A 23675-nucleotide genomic window follows, 5' to 3' on the forward strand; every position below is an offset into this window, starting at 1 on the left:
CCCCATGTGCGGAGAAAAGATGTTAAAAGCGTCCCACTTGTGTGAAACGCTAGTGTCGTCACCTGCATCACAAAGTTCAGCTCCAGCATTGATAAGTGAGTAAGCAAACAGGGAAATTGATAAACGGCAGCACATTCAACAAACAGCAGACAATACGACCTTTGGCTGGAAGGCCAGATAACCCACCACCTTTCCCCGACTCTGTGTTTTTCCTGTTTATGTGCAGGGTGTGTGTCCATTCACTGTAACATAAAGACAAGGTTTGAGTAAAGGGAGGGGGGGGGATCTGGCAATAGAGCAGGGGTGTAAAACTCATTTTAGTTCAGGGGGCCACATTAAGCCCAAATTGATCTCAAGTGGGCCAGACTATTAAAATAATAATGTAATAACCTATTAATAATAGCTATACATTCTTATATTTGTTTGTAAATTTATTTTGTTTTGTGCAATTTTAACAATTTTATCAGTTTCTCATTTAGACGTGTGTTAAAACTTACATATCTACAAAGACACAATTTATTTACTAATAGGCATGATACTGTTCAAATTCCACTTATTTTTCTAAATAAATTTAAGGTTGTTTGTGTTTGTTTAGATTATTCACATTTTTTTGTGAAAGGGTAGTTTGTAAATATAACATTTTCATCATGTAATTTTACTTTTTGCACACTAAAACTAAAAAGGTTGTCATTATTTATAGGTTATTATGCCATTATTTTACTTGCACTTTGTATATTTTCCCCCTGGGTTGGGTTTGTCAGGCCAGTTTTGGACCACAGGCTGAATATTTGACACCCCTGGCATATGAGATGTGTTAAAGGAATTAAAATCTACACTGCAAATACAATTACACTGAAGGGAGTTAAGATAAATGAGAATTAATAAAATGAACAGACTCGGTCATTATAACAAGATAACCAGTAAACCAGAAGCATAATAACCTATAAATAATGACGACTCCAAATTTTTCTTTTTATTTTACTGCAGCCCACATTAAATTGTGAAAATATGTACTTTTAAAAACTATCCACACAAAATGATGCGAATAACCTGAAAAAATGAAATTTCTTGAGAAAAATAAGTGCAATTTTAAATATTACACCTCAAAATTTCACTTTCAAAAGTTCAGGTTTTTCATATTTTATTGTTAAAGGATAGTTTGTAAATGTTAATATTTTCATAATTTAATGTAAGTTTTTACACTAAAACCAAGAGAACAAATTTGGAGTTCATTATTTATAGGTGAAATGTAATATTATGTTTTTCACATTAAACTAAGAACATTTGGAGTCATTATTTATAGGTTATGCTATTATTTTAGTTGAGATCACATTGTTCTGTATGTGGAACCTCAACTAAAACGAGTTAATTTTTGCATTTCACAAATTCATCCCAAGGGCCAGACTGAACCCTTTGGCGGGCCGGATTTGGCCCCCGGGCCGCATGTTTGACACCTGTACCTTAGTTTATCATTTATACATGTGCGTCACAACTTACAGATCACAGTGGATCTACACATACAGAAAACATTTAGTAACAGACAGAATATTGTTAAAATTCCACATACTTCTATTTAGACATTTCAGGTTGTTCCTATTGGTTCAGGTTTTTCACATTTTTTGTCAAAGGCTAGTCTGTAAATGTCAACATTTTTGTGTAATTTAACTTTTTTTTTTTTTTTTTTTTTTACATTGAAACCAAGAAAAAAGTTTGTGGTTTTCATTATTTATAGTTTATTCTGATAGTATTTTACTGGTCTGACCCACCTGAGATTGAATCGACCTAAAATGATTCTAACATTCTTGATTGTTAATATCTTCAGTGTAATTTTTGCATTTCACAAATTCATCCCACAGGCCGGATTGGACCCTTTGGCGGGCTGGATTTGGCCCCTGGGCTGTATGTTTGACACTTGTGTCTTAAGACATTTCTGGTTGTTCATATTTGTTCAGGTTATTCAGATATTTTTGCAATGTTATACTTTGTTTTTGTGTAAATACATGAAAACATTAACATTTACAAAGAGAAAAATTTGGAGTTCTTAGTATTTATAAGTTATTATGACCTACCTGAGATTGAATTGGTCTGAATGTGGAACCTGAACTAAAAGGATTGTTAACATCTTAGTGTAATTTTTGCATTTCACAAATTCATTCCGAGGGCCAGATTGGAGCCTTTGGCGGCCTGGATTTGGCCCCCGGGCCGCATGTTTGACACCTGTGCAATAGAGTGACTTAAGGAGATAAGGAGATGCCTGCCCACACAGTGAAATGACCTAAAGAGTAAAAGAGAAGGATTTGTGCTGTAGGTGGAGTTAGAGCTTGAACAGGGGAGGGTGAGAAACTGAAGGCTTGAACATGTGCAGTAGAAGAGTGAGTGAAGGCAGAAGTGTTCAGCCTTGGCTACGAGTAAGAAAGAGAAACAGAGCAGCAGACCCACACAACAGTGACAAAGACAGGAAGTCAGATAACCGGCGTGGGAAATGACAGTGTATTTATTATTATTTTTACTTTCCGGTTAGAAAGAGGACAGACATGAATGGTGATGGAAGCAAACAGCGTTATGTGTCCACTTTTAGGATGCACATCAAGGCTCCCCCTGCATCATCTGCACCGGGGAACGGACCGGGAATTGTTAAAATTTTGACCTCAGATAAAACTACTAAAGCAGGTAAGAGCAAAGAGAGCTGCAAAAGAAAGACAGGGATTAATACTGTAAGATTGTTTGTATTGAGATAAACTGGTGGCATTTCAATAGACAAGCCTGAACCTGCTGCTTCCTTATAACACATTAGTAATAAGGGAGAAAAAAAAACAAAACAGATGGTAGTTTTCCCTTTAGTAACATAAGATGTGAGGCTGCTTTTTAACCCTTTCATGCATAGTGGTCACTACAGTGGACAGCTATTCAAAGCTGTTCTCTTGAATATTCATGGATTTGGTTGTTTTAGTTCCATGTCAGCTAACACAGTGGACACTTACGCATCATCCCTTACACTTAAATTCATACCGTTACTGTAACTTTACTATTTTTGATAAACCTGATCTGTAGTAACATGTTTGAGTGTAAATCAACTGCTGATTGTTATTAGACTGTAATTATCATTTTTCGTTAACCCTTTCATGCATGAATTGTAAGAACCTGAGTCAAGATTTATTTTTTGAGTGTTTTTATTCCTCCTTAGCCATGAAAAAAACAATGTGATTGAGTTTTTTTTTTTTCTATGGAGTTACAAAAATTATCCATGCATTTAGTTTTTGAAGAAATGTGTTTAAAACCAAATATCAGAAAGTGATATAAAAACAATGAAATAAAAACATGTTTAATGCTGCTAATCTGATGTCTTCTCACATTTTAACATATTCTAATGCTAGTAATTATTCACTTCACAGAGATAATATGCAAAAAAAAAAACCTTTTTGCCTAACAAATAACAATTGATTTACACTCAAACATGTTAGTGAAGATCAGGTTTATCAAGAACAGCACAGTTACAGTAATGGTATGAATGTCAGTGTATGGGATGGTGCATAAGTGTCCACTGTGTTGGCTGATATGGAACTAAAACAACAAAACCCATGAATATACAAGAGAACAGCTGTAGAATAACTGTCCACTGTAGTGACCTATGCATGAAAGGGTTAAGAACATCTTTTTTTTTGTATATTATCTACATGTACTAGTATTAGAGTATGTTTAAATATGAGAAAACATCAGATTAGCAGCATTAAAAATGTTTTTATTTCATAGTTTTCATGCAGTATATCAGTAATAGGTTGATAAAAAAAAAAAAAAAGTAAATCGCATTGTTTTTTTCATGCCTAAAGAGGAACCACTGTCTTGTCTCGTCCTGTCCCTGCACACTTTCCTCTATATGAGCCCTTCTTCTGTGTATATGTATACGGGCAAGGAATGGATGAACATGCAAATATAAAGTCTGAGATCGTTACTTAAACACAAGTTGTAATTAAAAACAAATAGTTCAGGAATTTTCATTTTGTCTTCTTATCTTAATGATAGAGGGGTTATTTTCTTTTGTTCTGAACAAAAGAAAATAACCCCCGTATAATTAACCCTTTCATGCATAGTGGTCACTACAGTGGACAATTACTCTACAGCTTTACTCTTGTATATTCATGGGTTTTGTTGTTTTAGTTCCATATCAGCCAACACAGTGGACACTTATGCATCATCTCATAAACTGCAATTCATACCATTATTGTAACTTTGCTGTTCTTGATTGGTTCTTGAGTGGAAATCAATTGTTAATATTTATTTTTTGCATATTATTATAACTCCATGAAGTGAGTCATAACTAGTATTAGAATATGTTAAAATGTGAGAAAACATCAGATTAGCTGCATTAAACATGGTTTCATTTCACTGTTTTCATATCACTTTATGATATTGGGTTTTAAATACATGTTTCTTTGCTTCAAGAATAAAATTCACGGTGTAGCCGAGTGGACATTTTTGTAACTCCACGAAAAACAGGTTGATTAAAAAAAAAAAAAAAAAAAAAATCAATCACATTGTTTGTTTTTTTTCATGCCTAAAGAGGAATAAAAACACTCAGGAAAAAAAAAAAATCTTGATTAAAGTTCTCATAATTCATGCATGAAAGGGTTAAAAATGAAGTTGTCCGCTGAAGAAGGGGGTGGTGGCGAATAAAAAAAAAAAAAAAAAAAAAAAAACAGGATGAAAAATCGGGTTTAAGGTTCTTGTAATTCATGCATGAAAGGGTTAATTTCCTCATAGTTTGTCTTTATTCTTGTATTGCTCACAGACCACTTTTTTTTCCCCCCTAAATAATTTACACTAGACTTAATTTCCTGTTAGAATTAAAAACAAACAGAAATTCCAGCAACTTAACCCTTTAAAGACCTAGAGCTATTTTTGTGGTAAATTCCAGATGACTCTTCCTCTACATTTAACCTCCCCGAAGGCATTCATTTACTATATTACTATCCTCTGTATTTTTAGTGAAAATCAGGTATTTTCCTGTAGTTTATTAACGGATCAGGTAGATGTTCTTAAAAACTCCCAGTAAATTCAAAGGTTATTTGATCAAAACAGAGAAAATGGATGAAAAAGTGACCTTCATTGCAAATTATATCATTAAGTGACATTAAAACAAGTATATACAACCAGTGTCATTTGGTTTTACTGGTGAATCCGTGTTGCAGAAAATTATGGTGAAGCTGAGAAACTGCATTTAACCTGAATAATTAAAATACAATGACAGGATTAGTGGATCAAAGGTTTTTAAACAGATTCAATCACTTGGTGCTTTTTGTTGCTGGTGGCTGTTTGGGTTTTTGAGGGTTAAAGGTGGAAATGAAAAGCTGAGATACTGTATTTTAACTGATTTTTTTAATTGTGCTGCTAGGATTAGTGGTTTTAGTCACTGTTTAGGTCTTTGACGGTTAATGCAATGCTTTTACATTTCTAATTATTTCATTTTAGTCTGTTGTCTGGTTACATTAAGTCTGTCATCCATGCTTTTTCTCCATGTTGTCCTCCTTTGTGCATGTTGAACATCTTTTATTTGGGTTTTTGTTTAGTCGAATTTTTACGACATTATGAGACAATAAAGTGAATCATGAATCTTGAATATCACTGTGTTTTAACCCATAAAGACCCAAACAGCCACTATTGACCAAAGTCGTCTACTGATCTAAACTGTTTAATATCTGTTGAGCCACTAAACCTATCGATACATGTAAATAATTGGTGTAAAATACAGTTTGTTATCTTTTCATGGTCGTCAGATATAACTCATTTGGATGTTCAGAGGCTCTGTAGTTACCATGGAAACACTGTCATCTTCTACAACATTGATTCACCAGTAAAACCCACGGAGTTGGTCAATGACAGTGACATAACTTTGCTGAAAAAGTCACTTTTTCGTCAGTTTTCTCTGTTTCTGAAATAATAACCCTTACCATATATCTGAGCTTTTATGAACATCTACATCAGGGGTGTCAAACTCATTTTAGTTCAGGGGCCAAATTCAGCTAAATTTGATCTGAAATGGGCCAGACCAGTAAAATAATAACATAATAATATACAGGGTGGGGAAGCAAAATTTACAATGAACATTTAGTTGTCTTTTCTCAGCAGGCACTACGTCAATTGTTTTGAAACCAAACATATATTGATGTCATAATCATACCTAACACTATTATCCATACCTTTTCAGAAACTTTTGCCCATATGAGTAATCAGGAAAGCAAACGTCAAAGAGTGTGTGATTTGCTGAATGCACTCGTCACACCAAAGGAGATTTCAAAAATAGTTGGAGTGTCCATAAAGACTGTTATAATGGAAAGAAGAGAATGACTATGAGCAAAACTATTACGAGAAAGTCTGGAAGATACTATTAAAGAAGAATGGGAGAAGTTGTCACCCGAATAGTTGAGGAACACTTGTGCAAGTTTCCGGAAGCGTGTGAAGGCAGTTATTGAGAAAGAAGGAGGACACATAGAATAAAAACATTTTCTATTATGTCCATTTTCTTGTGGCAAATAATTTCTCATGACTTTCAATAAACTGATTGGTCATACACTGTCTTTCAATTCCTGCCTCAAAATATTGTAAATTTTGATTCCCCACCCTGTATAAATAATGTCAACTCCAAACTTTTTTCTATGTTTTAGAGCAAAAAAAGTTAATTTACATTATGAACAGGTTTACATCTACAAACTATCCTTTCAAAAGATGTGAATAACATGAACAAACTGAAAAAATGAGTGCAATTTTAACAATATTATTCCTCAGTTTATCATTTACATATGTACATTATAACTTACAGATCACAGTGGATCTACAAATACACAAAACATTGAGTAACATTCAGAATATTGTTAAAATTGTACTTGCTTCTCTTTAGACATTTCAGGTTATTTGCTTTTTTTTTTTTTTTGCAAAATTATACTTTGTTTTAGTGTAAATACATGAAAATATTTACATTTACAAAGAGAAACATTTGGAGTTATCATTATTTATATGTTATTATGATAGTATTTTACTGGTCTGACCCACTGGAGGTTGAATTGGTCTGAATGTGGAACCTGAACTAAAAGGATTGTTAATATCTTAGTGTAATTTTTGCATTTCACAAATTCATCCCAAGGGCCGGACTGGACCCTTTGGTGGGCCGGATTTGGCCACCTGGCCGCATGTTTGACACCTGTGATCTACATGATCAGCAAATTAAATATAGGAAAAAACATGATTTACACTGAAAAAACACAAAATAAGGAAGATAATATTACAATCAATGGCGATAAATTACATAAGAAAGTTTAAATATAAAGAAAAACTCATTCACAAAAGTAGCACAGAATCTTTATAGACTCCTAATAATTATGTTTTTGTCCTAGTTATGTTTTCCATATTTAGGTATCTCATTTACACATCTGCTCATGTACAGCAAAGTGACACATATCTAAAACCCAAACAGAGCTCACAGGAACTGACACCCTGCCGTCACCTTGCTTCATCTCTCTGTTGCCCAAAGCTATGAGAGTTTCATTTTCAACAGAAGTGAACGCTTTTTACCGCAACACATAAACCTTGATAGTGAGTTTCTGAGCAATGAGTGACGTCTAATTACAGCTGTGAGCGTCAGAATAAGCCTGGTAAAAAAACAAAGGTCAAATGGCCATAATGTGAAACAGGTGTGTCTGTGGGCTGCAAGTCATTGACCTCATGGGTCATGTGTTACTACGTTGTCTTAGGATTCCCAGCATTGTAAACACAAGGATAAAGGTCGATGGTAAACCACTCATCTTGTTAAACCTTAACAAGGATAATGTCAGATAGAGCACAGGTGTCAAACATGCGGCCCGGGGGCCAAATCCGGCCCGCCAAAAGGTCCAATCTGGCCCGCGGGATGAATTTATGAAATGCAAAAATTACACTGAAGATATTAACAATCAATGGTGTTAAAATCATTTTAGGTCAATTCAATCTAAAGTGGGTAAGACCAGTAAAATACCATCATAAAAACCTATAAATAATGAAAAAAGCTTTTTTTTTCTCCTCTGTTTCAGTGTAAACAAAGTAAAATTACACAAAAATGTTTACATTTACAGACTAGCCTTTTACAAAAAATGTGAATAACCTGAACAAATAAGAACAGCCTGAAATGTCTTAAGAGAAGTATTTGGAATTTTAACAATATTCTGCCTGTTAATAAATCTTGTGTGTATTTGTAGATCCACTGTGATCTGTAAGTTGTGATACACATGTACAAATAAATGATGGTGCAATATTGTTAAAAATTGCACTTCTTTTTTTTTTTTTTAATTTCCAGGTTGTTCATATATTTTTATGTTATGTTCAAGTACAGTTCATAGATGTAAACATTTTCAAATGGAATTTTACTTTTTCACTCAAAAACAAAGAGAAAACTTTGGAATTGATATTATTTATAAGTTTGTATCCTATTATTTTACTGGTCTGGCCCACTATAGATCATATCAGGCTGTATGTGGCCCCTGAACTAAAATGAGTTTGACACCCCTGAAATAGAGTCTAGAGTCACATAGTCTTTTAGTTCTGATTCTCTGTACTAAAGTTGATAGACTCTATGGACGAAATTAAATGGACTCTGGATAACATTCATTGTCAGCGTTTTGCAGCTGATAATGGACTCATGATGTAAAAAAAAAAAAATAATAATAATAATAAGTATGGGGTGGTGGTGGGTGTAATTCCTGGGAAAACACATTCCCCTTGGCTGGAATCCATACTTCTTAGCAAAAAAGTTCAGTGGAAGTCCAGCATTGCACTGAAAAACAAACAAAACGCAGAGAAAAATATACTTCAGTAAATATGACCTTCATAGTTCAGAGGCAGAGGATTGGTGTAAAGGCTGTGGTTATAAAGAGATGACCTGCTGTTATGAAAAAACACCGAAAAAGAAGAACTGAAAAAGAGTTGACACGATGTGACTGGGTAGGACATGACCGTAAATATATGTCACATTTTATTTCAGAATAAGAGTGAGATCTTTTTAATATGACTATGGACTCAGAGGTGCAACATCCCCTTTTGCGTGGTAGTTTCGCTTTGTGACTTGTGAATTTACAGAAGTGTCTTCTCTAGTTTATTAGTCTTGATTGTGGATTCTATCTATTTGACTACAGCACAGGTGTCAAACATGCGGCCCAGGGGCTAAAACTGGCCCGCCAAAGGTTCCAATCCGGCCCGTGAGATGAATTTACAAAGTGCAAAATGCAAAAATTACCCTGAAGATATTAACAGTCTAGGGCATCAAACTCAAAAATGATAGCATAATAACCTAGAAATAATGACTCCAAATTTTCTTCTTGGTTTAATGTGAGAAAAAGAATATATTATGCCTATAAATAATGGCAACACCATTTTTTTCTCTTTGGTTTACTGCAAAAAACATTCAATTCTGATATCCTTTAACAATAAAATGTCAATAACCTGAACAAATATGAACAACCTGGAATGTCTAAAGAAAAATAAGTGCAATTTTAACAATATTCTGCCTATTTTGTGCCTTGGTAGATCTGATCTTTAATGCACATGTATAAATCAAAAGTTGAGGCATAATATTGATAAAATTGTACTTACTTTTCTTCAGAAATTTCAGTTTTTTCCAGTTATTCACATCTTTCTTGTTTTGGATAGAAATAGTTTAATCATTTAATGTTATTTTTTTGCACTAAAAAATTTGGAGTTGCCATTATTTATAGGCTATTCTGCTATTATTTTACTGGTCCGGCCCACTGGAGATCATATCGGGCTGAATGTGGCCCCTGAAAGAAAATGAGTTTGACACCCCTGGACTACAGGGTGGGTGAAAAGTAACTAGGCATTAAAAATTGGTAATAAAATCTATATTCCTATTGCAAATTTATTGAAACAAATGGTACATGTTCTTTATTACATGGGAAATTGAAAGTAAATCTTCATATGCCAACCAGCTTTCTCAAACAGCCAGGGATGGAGTGAACAGCCCTCTGAAGGACGTCATCTGGGATTTAAGTAGTCGCTTTTCCATTGGACATCTGCGCAAAACTTTACCGATATTTACCAAATGTCGAAAAAACCAAAGTGCGTAATGTCGGTTTTTCCATTAAATCATGAATGCGATGATTTGTTTATTTATTATGGCAAGATGACACGAGAAGTCATTCCATAAACATGGTGTTGATTTACAGATATATTCATTATTATTATAATTTACCCCTCTATCTCGTACTAAATTAAAAAATGATTGGGTTTCCTGGTGTATCCACACATACCGCGACATGTTTCTTCTTCTTCTTCGCTTGTTGTAACGTTCATCAACATCCGTTTTTTTAATTCACGTGACTCTAGTTGCCAAAAAAGGTCTTTCCATTTCAGTTTTGCGTGACAAACCACCTCTTGCCAGCGCAAAAACTTTTAATCAAAAAATGAGACTTTTGGCGAAATTGTCATTTTTCCATTAGGTCAGTTTTTATGCGCAAGTTATATTTGCACAATTTAAGGGTCAATGAAAAAGTGACTATTGAGAACCTCCTGAATCCATGAATAAGACATAACACAATAAGAAAATAAGAAATCCCCGTTACTGTGTGGTTTGTTTAAAAAAATTTTTCATCATGACTTCAGTGATACTAGTTTAGTTTATTTCAGACACAAACATAACACAAAACATAGGGAAAAAAATTAAACAAAACAAAAATAAAGTTTAGAATAATAGAAAAAGGAACAACTGTTGTGCCTGAAAGGGAGTAAGAAGAAGATACTGCTTTTCCAGTCTTTCTATAACAATTTGTAATGCCTAGTTACTTTTCACCCTAAACTGAATTGTAAAATGAGGAATATTCACAAACTTTAATTATTTCCTCAAGTTCTAGTATCATTTTTTAAGCCTCGCAGTAGAAACATTCCAGATAAAACCTCAACATCCATTCACTGTCTGTCATCTCTTCCACATCCAGGGTCTTTGAACTCTTCCTGTGGTAAACGTCTAGATCCGCCAGTCTTCATAAAACCCCTGGAGGACTGCTGTGTGGACGAAGGAAGTGATATCGCATTGCGTGGGGTTCTCACTGGGGGTCAGCCAATCAAAGTGTCATGGTTACATAATGGTGAGAAGGAACTATTTGTTCTGTGAACGAACCAAAACACCACTTAACATTTCAAGACTGCAGAGCTTATTTTCTGGCTGTGCTATTTTTAAATGGAATGCTTCAGTTTATGCAGATTTCCATTTATTTTGCAAAGCATAGGCTACCTTATATTTTGGAAACAGTTAAAACAAGTTATAGGTTTGAACAGCTGTGGAAACCCACTACCCTCAGATCTTTAGTGGACCCTGCTCCCCCCTCCCTGTGTCTGTAGTCACTATGGGAGTTACATCTTACTGTCTGTTGTAGAGTATATGTTTTGCCAGTTACAGAAAATCAGTCTTTATTCTTATGTTGTGCATTGGTTAAAACTGCTCCTGTTTCCTTTAATGCAGATAAAGGATGCATCTAAGTTTCAAAACCCTCTTAGATCAAAAGTGTCAAGCAACTCGCTGCACCAGTACACATATATTGGAGGCCAAATTGCTGAACAGGACAGGTTCAAAAATAAATAAATAAATAAACAAGTGGTGCCAGGCACAACAAACCCTGACCCTTGCACACATTGTAGCTTATTTTGGCATCAATCCAGCTGATGTCATCATGTCTATGCATGTGCTGATGTCAGCATATCAATTGCCTCTATATATGTGCAAAGTTTGAAGTACATTGAAACAAAATTGATGTTTTTATAGACATCTGAAATTTCACTCTTTTTAAGTAAATGCGAGACAAAAAAGATTGAAAAAAATTCCTTAAAAGTTTAAACTTTGACCTACTTTTCCCAAAATGTAATGCCATTTATTTTGGGTCACTGGCAGTCTATAACCTCAGTTTGGTATGAATTCAATCAATATTTTTGCTGCTACAGACATTTGAAATTTTGCTCATTATAAGTAAATGGGAAAAAAAGATTTTAAAAAAATCATAAAAAATTTTAACTTTGACCTTCTATTCCCATAATGTAATCAGATGTATTCTGGGTCACTGGCATTCTATAAACCCAATTTGGTATGAATTCAACCAATAGTTTCGCTGCTAGAGTGTTAAAAAACAAAGAAACAAACTGAACCAAAAACCATAAGAATAGCACTCGGAGAGTGCAGACCTCTGCCAAGACAGATCTGCCCCCCCCGATCACCACCAAAATTTAATCATTTGTTCCTTGTGCCAGTATCAACATTTCCTGAAAATTTCATGAAAATCCGTCCATAACTTTTTGAGTTATCTTGCTAACAAACAAACACGCAAACACGAACGCACGCACGTACACAAACACACAAAGCACACAAAGTGATCACAATACCTCCTGGCGGTGGTAAAAAGCACTTGGAGAGTGCAGACCTCCACCAAGCCAGATCAGTCGTCGCCCCCCCGATCACCACCAAAATTTAATCATTTGTTTCTTGTGCCAGTATCAACATTTCCTGAAGTTTTCATCCAAATCCGTCCATAACTTTTTGAGTTATCTTGCACACTAACAGACAGACAAACAAATACACAAAGCAAAGTGATCACAACGCCTCCTGGTGGAGGTAATAACTTGCCTCCCCTTCAGGGGGCGGGGTAATAAATAAACAAAAATAAAATGATAAAGGACGCAAAATTAGCGTTGATATCCATATATTATGTGCATTATCGTGACTAACTCCCTTTATGCCACACAACTTTCTCAGTTTTAGCTGCAAATTGAAAACCTTTACAAGACTGCCTCCAAATATCGCAACTGTTTTACTTAAATATTGTCATTACCCGGCTCTAGGCATGACAAAAGGACACCAACAACAAAGTATGTATCAATGAATAAGCTGATTAATTTACAATAAAATCGTATCAGTATCTATGTAACTGGTTACATGTGGTTGTTACCTGAATTGCATTAGTTTTTTGCTGAACCTTCATACAGTGGATGATGTCGCCAACAGACCAAAGAGACTACTTACGATTTTGAGACTTTTGTTAAGTCATCCTTTGTTGTCAGATGAGTTAACATTATGGTGACTGACCTATGACCCACTGACAGTTTTATGTGGAAGTCTTTGTATTTGCACTTTTATGAGCTGGTGTCTGTGACAACATTCCCACTGAATATCATCATTTAGTGATGTGTGTTTTATCGTCATGGTGACCTGTGACCTATCACTGTATTAACGTAAGGCTCGAACATAATACAATAGTAGAAAATACAATAGTGTTGCAAATAGTGAGTAATTTAATCACGTTCACCTTTGTCAACAAGATTATGTAATAATCTGATTCCACCAGAGACACATCATGAGGCAAAAAATACAATGGAAACAGAAAAAGCCACAGAAAGTGCATCTTCTACATAACTTTTGGTTTCGAGGGAGTTTCACCCCTTGACTTTGACTTTGTGAGGAGGAAGGTGACCCGGAGTTCGATGGTTCAGTACCGGTCAAATTGCAACACAAGTGTACATAGAAACATCTTCTGCAGCCAAATATTTAACCCTTTGATCTGTCTAATTTACTACCCTCTGGGGACCCAAAAAACACAAAAAACTGCTAGAAAATCACCATATGTCAATATTTTTTCCTTTATTTTCTGCATAAATCTCTTTAATCAATTCAACTCTGCTAAAAACGACCAAAAGTTCAATTATTTTTTGGATTTTTAAGCCTTTCAGTGCTAGTTTGGGGGATGGGATGGCATTGCTGGCGACTCTGATGCGCTGAGTCTATTTCAAAACTGGACCAAAACTACTGAATGTTTATTGTCAAAGGAGTTAAAGCAACGCCACAGAGCTTTTGCTCACGGGGTTCCCCTGACACCAATAAGGGAGGGGGGGCAAACATGACAAATTCATGCGGCCCAGCATTTGTGGGGGGCCCATAGAGCAGTGGAGGGGGTCCAGTGGATACAGGTTCGAAGTTGTGAAAATTTTGTGTTTGATCCAATGTGTAACAGAGGCATAGAAGTCAGGAGTTTGACATTTCAGTTTCATTTCATTGACATTATGTATGGATTGCACCCCCACCTACAACCTGACAGATTGAGAAGATACTGAATTTATGAAGGGTCCACAACGTTTATGCTTTCATTGGGCCCACAATTGGTAGCGGCACCCCTGGTAACAACTGTCAGAAAATCTCTATCTCGGTAATAATTGCGCATTTGTTGACAAGTCATTGATGTCGGCAAACTTCTTGAGGCAAGGCAGGAGACACACTGATAGAAATTTACAAGGGTCTTCCTCAGTGACACATGATTAAAAAAATACAATATGAAGTTCGGAGCCTCCGGCGGGATAGTCTGCGATCTCTGTACAAAATCAAATACAGTGCAGGAGGCAGAATCGGTGTGAAAGTGAAACTTAAGATGCGTTACTAATTCTTCTAAATCTCCCACTGTTATGAAGCTCATTTACCTTTTCCCTACCTCCTGAAACTTCACAAACTTTGAGGGGCCAGGACATTCTTCTTTTTTTTTTTTGTTGTTTCTAGGGGGGTTTGCCCCCCGTACTGGCCCCAGAGGGAACTCCTGTGGCAGGTCAAATGGGTGCAAGTTCAATGTCTGGTGTCCAAATTTGTTGTCTTATAATAACAAAGCTGCTGTATTGTTCATTAATATACAGACATACTCCACCTCACTGTGTTTTACCTGTTACTTCAGTATTGCGGTCAGTCGGAAGGGGGTCCCGAAGCCATCAGTGGCAAGATCAGAGTTGTGGTCCTGTTCGGTGAAAGCCATGACGCAACAGTCCTTAAATTCCTTTTGGAAGCAAACGTTCCCCCGGAGCTCGTCTCCTTTATTCCTTAAAAACGAACATAAAAGTTCAAAAGCCAGGACGCCAAACTCCTTACTGCCGGTCACTGCATGCACGTGTGTCCATCAATCACATGACGTACACCATAAAGCAGTCAAATTTTTTTTGTAGTTCTTTTTGTGTAGGGGTCCAGACCCGAACCCAGAAGTTGCATTGTGCCAGTATAGTGGAGTGATGACGAAAGTAGAATCGAACCTATTGTGAGTTCTTGTACCACCAAAATGACCTGGAAAATATAGTTTGAAGGCTGAAAAAGTGCATTGTGTTACTTTAAGGTAGTGGTTTGTTGTGGTGGCTAGAAGAGGCTGGTTAAAGGAACACTTAAGGCAGCTGTAGGGGGCATGAGGAAGGTGGCAAGGTGATGATCAGAAACCAGCACACAGAAGTTCACAACAGCTAGGTTGCCAACTGTCCCTTGAAAAAAGGAATCGTCCCAAATTTAGAAACAAAAATACGCGTGAGCTGAGCTGAAAATTGAGCTGAAAAGGGACACACTTTTTCACACACACAAAACGGGCAAAATAAATTCACCACTCCAGGAGGAATGAAGACAACTGGGTCAGCCAGCTCTGCCAATGAGGTGTCCCTTATTTTTTTTTTTTTTTTCAGGAAGTTGGCAACACTAACAACAGGGAGGGCATAAAGTCTGAACACTGGAATCCTCTGGTGAAGTGGTAGTGGCTTAAATACACAGTACAGGGCGAGGATAATTGCAGTCAGGTGTTACTCATCAGCCACGCCTCCTCACACACGCCTGCAGGGAGAGAAAATAACACAAACACAACAACACAACACCACAGATCTGAGTCTTGGATAAGGCAAAAAGTAGCAACAACTTGTTTAATCTGGTGTATTTACTTGTGAAACAGAGCTGTTTTGTATTTTGGAAAAAAATGTGAAAAATGAAGTACATATTGATTTCATTGTATTAGTATTTTTTTGTGAGTGACATTTAAAAACATGGTTTCAAAGTAAGTCAATAAAGCGTTTTTCATCATGAAGGTCGTGCACTGCACAAAAAAAACTACTAATGCAATAAAATCAGTGTTGTTGTTAATCTTTGAATCTGATATAAAACAACAGTCCAATCAGTCCACTAAGCTTTATATGAAAAATATCTCATATTTTGTGTTTTAAAGAAAATGAGTGGCATCCTGTTTCAATGAATTATTGAACATGTAGTTTTGAGCAGAGCTGAAGTGGTTTCAGATGTTTATGCAGAATAATATGGATATACTGATTGCATATTGTTCAGTGTCTGGGACTGACAGTGCAGCTTCCATTCTGTACAACTGTGTTCATTTTCAGTGAAAAATATGTTCATCTAATCTACTCTGTTCTTTCTGATTCAACTGTAAAGTTATTAGGTAGGAGCAGCCACAGTTGTCTAATAGTCCAGTCTGTCTTTAGGACATTATAATGTAAGGCAGAGAATTTGTCTCTTCAATATAGACTGTGTTACTGGTTATAATGTTGTGGAATGTCTAAGTTACAGTGAATGCCACACCTGTGTGCCCGAGAACTGGAGTTCACACGAGACTGGAGTTAGTTATTGTCCAGAGGTTGAATGGCGCTCATGCCTTCTTGCATGGACAGCATGAATCGCTGTTCTGTGCGTAGTGCAGCCCACAACCTGAAGACTGATGTAAAGCAGTAGCTTGTACTCACCTGCAAAGTTCACTAAAAGTCCCGAAAAGTGAGATTCTTGTCGTGTGAAGTTATTATCACCCATGCACGTCCACACAAAGCGGCTGAGTTTCTTTCTGGGTCTGAGCACGACAATAATGTTATAATCATGCAGGTTTATTCTGATCATTAGATGCGTCCAGATATCTGTTCTTCTGAACTTCCTACTTTTATATTATTTCATTTTAAATAGTTTTTTAAAGAATGTTCTTTCACATACAGTTAACAGGTGCATGAAGATTTTTTTTTTTATATTGTGTATTTTGGAGGTGAAATGACCAGAATGACCTTTTTAATGCATCTGTGTATCTCTGTTAGGTTTGGTTAAGATCCCCAATATCAACAGAATAGAATAGAATAGAATAGAATAGAATAGAATAGAATAGAATAGAATAGAATAGAATGCCAAAATACCTTATTGTTTGGCCCATACATTCACATGGACACTAGGATGACCTGAGAAGATTTTGATTACACAAAGGTCAAAGGTCATCGTGACCTCACAGATAACATTTTTGGCCATAACTCAAGAATTCAAACTCTAATTTTGACAAAATTACACAGATATTTCATTAAAAAAATGAGATGGGGACATTTTATAGATGGAATATCAAATAGCAATATCACTGTACTATAATAATGTTCTGTAAAAACCCTTTCCTGTTCATTACGAGGGCCGTTCAATAAGTTCATGGCCTCATCCAGAACAGAACAACATAGACTGATAATTTATATTTTATTTTTCAACATAATCTCCATTTACAGCAATGCACTTGGTCCATCGATGTTCAAGCATCACTATCCCATCACGAAAGAATGTAACATCCTGTATTATAACAACCAGTATTTCTAGGTGAGGCCATGAACTCATTGAACAGCCCTCGTAATTTAACATTACTCAATTTCCACTAATTGGCAGCCAGTGTACAATTCTTGATAAATACGTTTTTGAAGAGGGGAAATAAATATCCTTTGTTGAATGTATTTACTGGAGATCAGCCATCAATGATCCACCAGTTCTGTGGAAGTCATTTGATCCGACCACATATCCTGTTGTCGCCTGGAGCGTAGGCCTGGTACTTTTTTGGAACATGTAACTACCTCATAGCTGGGGTTAGTCATGTTGGAGGGAGAACACAGCAGAGTTGGATGTTACAACTATAGGCCTTTCAAACACCTTATTGCAACTGTTGGAGCTAACCACATTATTTTTTTTGCATAATCACATGGACAGAACTATCACTATTTCCTCATTCTACCTACTATTACTAATTTCTTTGTTACTCAACCAAGAGGCGTTGTATTTATAACTTATTTATGTGAAATATGTCCTGTGCAATTGTTTACAGAGCCTAAAAAAACATGTAGAATTCCATTTTTTATTTGCATGTGCCAGTGTTCAATGCCAATAAATATCTCTTCTTCACTAAGTGAGCTGTATGCACATGTATCGAAATAAAGTAACTGTTTTATACTAAAGAAGTGGCAAAAGTGAAGAGAAAAATTAAGACTATAATGTTAATCAGAATTATTTCAATACAATTAACCGCAAACAAAAATGTCTGAAATTTCCAGTAATACAGGGTGGGGAAGCAAAATTTACAATATTTTGAGGCAGGGATTGAAAGACAGTGTATGACCAGTTAGTTTATTGAAAGTCATGAGAATTTATTTGACACAAGAAAATTGAAATAATAGAAAATGTTTTTATTCTATGTGTCCTCCTTCTTTCTCAATAACTACCTTCACACGCTTCCTGAAACTTGCGCAAGTGTTCCTCAAATATTCGGGTGACAACTTCTCCCATTCTTCTTTAATAGTATCTTCCAGACTTTCTCGTAGTAGTTTTGCTCATAGTCATTCTCTTCTTTCCATTATAAACAGTCTTTATGGACACTCCAGCTATTTTTGAAATCTCCTTTGGTGTGACGAGTGCATTCAGCAAATCACACACTCTTTGATGTTTGCTTTCCTGATTACTCATATGGGCAAAAGTTTCTGAAAAGGTATGGATAATAGTGTTAGGTATGATTATGACATCAGTATATGTTTGGTTTCAAAACAATTGACGTAGTGCCTGCTGAGAAAAAACAACTAAATGTTCATTGTAAATTTTGCTTCCCCACCCTGTAGGTTGGTCATATATAAAATACCATAAAAAACATAAACCCTATTTACTGAATAGTTTTAAAAGAGTCTAATTAAAACTAAATATTAGGTGTGAACCGTTCATTAACAGACAAAAGTACAAACATTTTCAGTGTATTTTACAGACCACTTATTAAGTTTGTCAGTAAAAACACAGATGTTGCTTTTGCATCTTCCACTGATGACAACTTGGATGGTTTTTTCATCTCCGACATGTAGAACCTGACATCTGTTCCTCCTAACAAACACCTGAAATGCAAACTTGTATGACCACGGTACACGTCCGTCCGAGATGAGCTCAGGTCTGCAGAACCTGGTGCACTGGACTATAATGTCAGTTACATTTCAGGATTCAGCAGTGGAGTGTGTTGCATGACAAGGGTTTTCCAAAGTCCTCCTGGGTCCATGTGGTTGTATTCATCACTGTAAATCGATGTTTTTTCATGCAATGTCACGTAAGGGTCAAAGGTCGCACAGATTCAACAGCGGTTTCCATGAGTCTATTCATTATACGATGCACTGTAGGTGGCAAAAATTAGAATTATTTCCAATTTCATGTTGAGAAATATTCTTTCACCTAATGATGATGATTCTTTGAAATTGAGCCATAACCCACCCATAACTCAGTCTTGAATAGATGCTCCTGTTATAATAATTATTCTGCCAACACTGGTCTGCAACTTTTGAGCCTGCCTCTGAGATTAAATGTGTTAAAAGTTAAATATTTTAATAAGAGCAATTGCAAAACAAGTGATACCAGGCACAACAAATCCCACTCCTTGTACGTATTGTAGCTTATTTTGGTATGGATCCAGCAAATGTCATCATGTCTATGTATGTGCTGATGTCAACATACCAATTGCCTCTATATATGTGGCAAGTTTGAAGTAAATTGAAACAAAATTGATGCTTTTATAGAGATGTGAAATCTCGTTCATTATCAGTAAATGGGAGAAAAAAGAAAGATGTAAAAAATTCAAAAACAATTTAACTTTGACCTGCTTTTCCCAAAATGCAATGAGATCTATTCTGGATCACTGGCAATCTATAAACCTAATTTGGTTTGAATTCAACCAATAGTTTTGCTGCTAGTGTGTTAACAGACAAAAAAACGCGCAAACAAACACACAAACAAACCGAACCGAATTGTTTTTCAAAGGCAAAGGTGTGTTTATATTATATATATATATATGTACAGGGTGGGGAAGCAAAATTTACAATGAACATTTAGTTGTTTTTTCTCAGCAGGCACTACGTCAATTGTTTTGAAACCAAACATATATTGATGTTATAATCATACCTAACACTATTATCCATACCTTTTCAGAAACTTTTGCCCATATGAGTAATCAGGAAAGCAAACGTCAAAGAGTGTGTGATTTGCTGAATGCACTCGTCACACCAAAGGAGATTTCAAAAATAGTTGGAGTGTCCATAAAGACTGTTTATTTTTTATTTTTTTCTCTTCTCATTCTTTTTTTTTTTTTTTTTCTTCTTTTTTTTTTCCTTTCTTTTTATGGGCTCAGCTGGCTGACAGGCAGCTGTCTGTACCGATAAGGCAGCAGCCAACACCAACTGTACTCCCAGTCATCATTGCCCATTTTTCTAACACCTTTGCTTGTGTATCCTCTTTTATTTGGACATTTTACCAGGGAGTGTCTCACACTACCTTTTTTTTTTTTTTTTTTTCCTACTTGTCTTGTCCAGCATTCTAACAGCAGAATGGTAGTCTGGTTCTGCCATAAAGACTGTTTATAATGTAAAGAAGAGAATGACTATGAGCAAAACTATTATGAGAAAGTCTGGAAGATACTATTAAAGAACAATGGGAGAAGTTGTCACCCGAATATTTGAGGAACACTTGCGCAAGTTTCAGGAAGCGTGTGAAGGCAGTTATTGAGAAAGAAGGAGGACACATAGAATAAAAACATTTTCTATTATATAAATTTTCTTGTGGCAAATAAATTCTCATGACTTTCAATAAACTAATTGGTCATACACTGTCTTTCAATCCCTGCCTCAAAATATTGTAAATTTTGCTTCCCCACCCTGTAAATGGGAGAAAAAAGAAAGATGTAAAAAATTCAAAAACAATTTAACTTTGATCTACTGTTCCCAAAATGTAATGAGATCTATGCTGGATCACTGGCAATCTATAAACCTAATTTGGTATGAATTCAACCAATAGTTTTGCCGCTAGTGTGTTAACAGACAAAAAAACACGCAAACAAACACACAAACAAACCAAACCGAATTATTTTTCAAAGGCAAAGGTGTGTTTATATTATATACATATATATTGTGCTTTGCAGCTACCAATTATTTTCATTGTACGATGTGGATGATGCCATCACTACAGTGATACTGTTAGCTTGAAACTGTTTGCAACCAGTGTTAGTTTGTTGTGTAATCAGGTTTGGCTGTAAATTCTGCTTATACATTGCTTTATATTTTACTGAATGTTGAAATAATGCAGTTTTACATTTTGGCAAAGTGAAATATCCTCAAGAATCTTACCACATTAAATTATTATGTACATATTTATTGGAGCTTAACTTGCTGTAAATAATGTGTGAGATATTTGTTTTTAATGACCTTTTTTTTTTTTTTTTTTTTTTTTAAACAAAAACAAACAATAAATACAACCATTTGTTTTTAACTGACAGCCAAGACAGACATTTATGCATTTTATCAATATTTGTAAGACCAATACAAGTGGCTTTATTCTGAACCATTTGCAATTTTCTTATATTATTTGATGAAGTACTGGACCAGACTGCTGTACAACAATCCATGAGAGAAAAAAATAATAATCTGGCACTTGTTTAATAGCTTTGATGACCTCAAGTGTTGCTGCCTTTGTCCTCTTTTTTGGCTCATATTAATTCCAAATCATAGTGACTTGCTGAATTTGAGCTTTCAGATTAACAGAAGTTCCATCCAACTGCCCTATTAAACCTGATAATAACTTTTCCTGTTCTTCCCACTATTTCCCTTAACCCTTTCATGCATGAATTATGAAAACATTAATCAAGATTTTTGTCTTTATTCCTCTTTGGGCATTAAAAAAACAATGAGATTATTATTATTATTATTTTTAATGAAGCTATTTTTCATGGAGTGGCAAAAATGTCCACTTAGCTGGACACCATGTGTTTCATTTTTGAAGCAAAGAAACATGTATTTACTGATACACAGGGTGGGGAAGCAAAATTTACAATATGTTGAGGCAGGGATTGAAAGACAGTGTATGACCAGTTAGTTTATTGAAAGTCATGAGAATTTAGTTGCCACAAGAAAATTGACATAATAGAAAATGTTTTTATTCTATGTGTCCTCCTTCTTTCTCAATAACTGCCTTCACACGCTTCCGGAAACTTGCGCAAGTGTTCCTCAAATATTCGGGTGACAACTTCTCCCATTCTTCTTTAATAGTATCTTCCAGACTTTCTCATAATAGTTTTGCTCATAGTAATTCTCTTCTTTACATTATAAACAGTCTTTATGGACACTCCAACTATTTTTGAAATCTCCTTTGGTGTGACGAGTGCATTCAGCAAATCACACACTCTTTGACGTTTGCTTTCCTGATTACTCATATGGGCAAAAGTTTCTGAAAAGGTATGGATAATAGTGTTAGGTATGATTATAACATCAGTATATGTTTGGTTTCAAAACAATTGACGTAGTGCCTGCTGAAAAAAAACAACTAAATGTTCATTGTAAATTTTGCTTCCCCACCCTGTACTGTGTGAAAACTCTAAAATAAAAACATTAAATGCAGCTAATTTGATGTTTTCTCACATTTTAACAAACACCACAAACAAAAAGTTATGGATATTTTTAATTTATGGGCTATTTTATTCAGTTGGGATTCTTGCACAACGCTTTTTACTTTTTTGTGTGTGAATTGAATTGAAACACATTTTTTTAATGACCAGACATAGTTTTATTTACAAATGGCAAAAATGACCAAAAAAAAAAGACAAAAAAAAAAAAATCCTTAACATTTTGTTTGTAGTGTACTCTAATACTAGTCATTACTCACTTCATCGACATAATATGGGAAAAAAAAAAAAAAGTTGTTAATTACAGTCTAATAAAAATAACAAGGAATTGATTTACACTCGAACATGTTAGATCAGGTTTATCAAGAACAGCAAAGTTACAGTAATGTTTTCAATGTCAGTGTATGGGATGATGCATAAGTGTCCACTGTGTTGGCTGATATGAAACTAAAACAACAAAATCCATGAATATACAAGAGAACAGCTGTAGAATAACTGTCCACTGTAGCATGAAAGGGTTAAACCCATATAAAATTGATATAAGCATATTCAGACAAGCCTGTTCTCATGATGGTGAAAGGACTTTGGTGATTATAGAACCAGCAGTGACTCAGAAACCTCAGTTTGAAGTTTAACCAATGCAATATTTCATGGAGAACTATGGAAAACCTACACCAAACAACCTGCACATTCAGTCTAGTCTGGTATTATTATCATTATTTTCATTTTCCTGCGTTCCATTATCAAAAAAGAGTGTCTAGCTCACAGGTGTCAAACACGTGGTCCGGGGGCCAAAACCAACCCGCCAAAGGGTCCAATCTGGCCTGTGGGATGACTTTATAAAGTGCAGAAGATATTAACAGTCAAGGGTGTTTAACTCTAAAATAACAGCATAATAACCTAAAAATAATGAGTCCAAAAGTTCTTCTTGGTTTAATGTGAAAAAAAAATTTAAAAAATGACAACATGCCTATAAATAATGGCAACAACAATTTTTTTCTCTTTAATTTATTGCAAAGAACATTAAACTCTGATATCCTTTAATAATAAAATGTCAAAAACCTGAACTAATATGAACAACCTGAAATGTCTAAAGAAAAATAAGTTTTAAATAATATTGTGCCTGTTTTGTGTCTTGGTAGGTCTGATCCATAATGCACACGTATA

At 35.3% G+C, this 23675-nt stretch overlaps 1 protein-coding gene across 2 annotated transcripts in view; it reads left to right on the plus strand.

Annotated features, from left to right (window-relative positions):
* Nucleotides 1-2330: 2330 nt before the first annotated feature.
* Nucleotides 2331-23675, plus strand: part of mylk5 (myosin, light chain kinase 5) — a 44414-nt gene continuing 23069 nt past the window's right edge. The window contains exons 1-2 of one of the 2 annotated variants that reach the window (XM_030142169.1): nt 2331-2670; nt 10971-11120. In XM_030142169.1, coding sequence (XP_029998029.1) covers nt 2535-2670; nt 10971-11120 — 286 coding nt within the window. In that variant the 5' untranslated portion in view covers nt 2331-2534. Of the gene's footprint in view, nt 2671-10970; nt 11121-23675 lie in introns of those variants that run through there. The other variant, XM_030142170.1, reaches the window with a different exon arrangement.

This window comes from Sphaeramia orbicularis, chromosome 8 (genome assembly GCF_902148855.1).
Source record: "Sphaeramia orbicularis chromosome 8, fSphaOr1.1, whole genome shotgun sequence".
Taxonomy (NCBI): Eukaryota; Metazoa; Chordata; class Actinopteri; order Kurtiformes; family Apogonidae; genus Sphaeramia; species Sphaeramia orbicularis.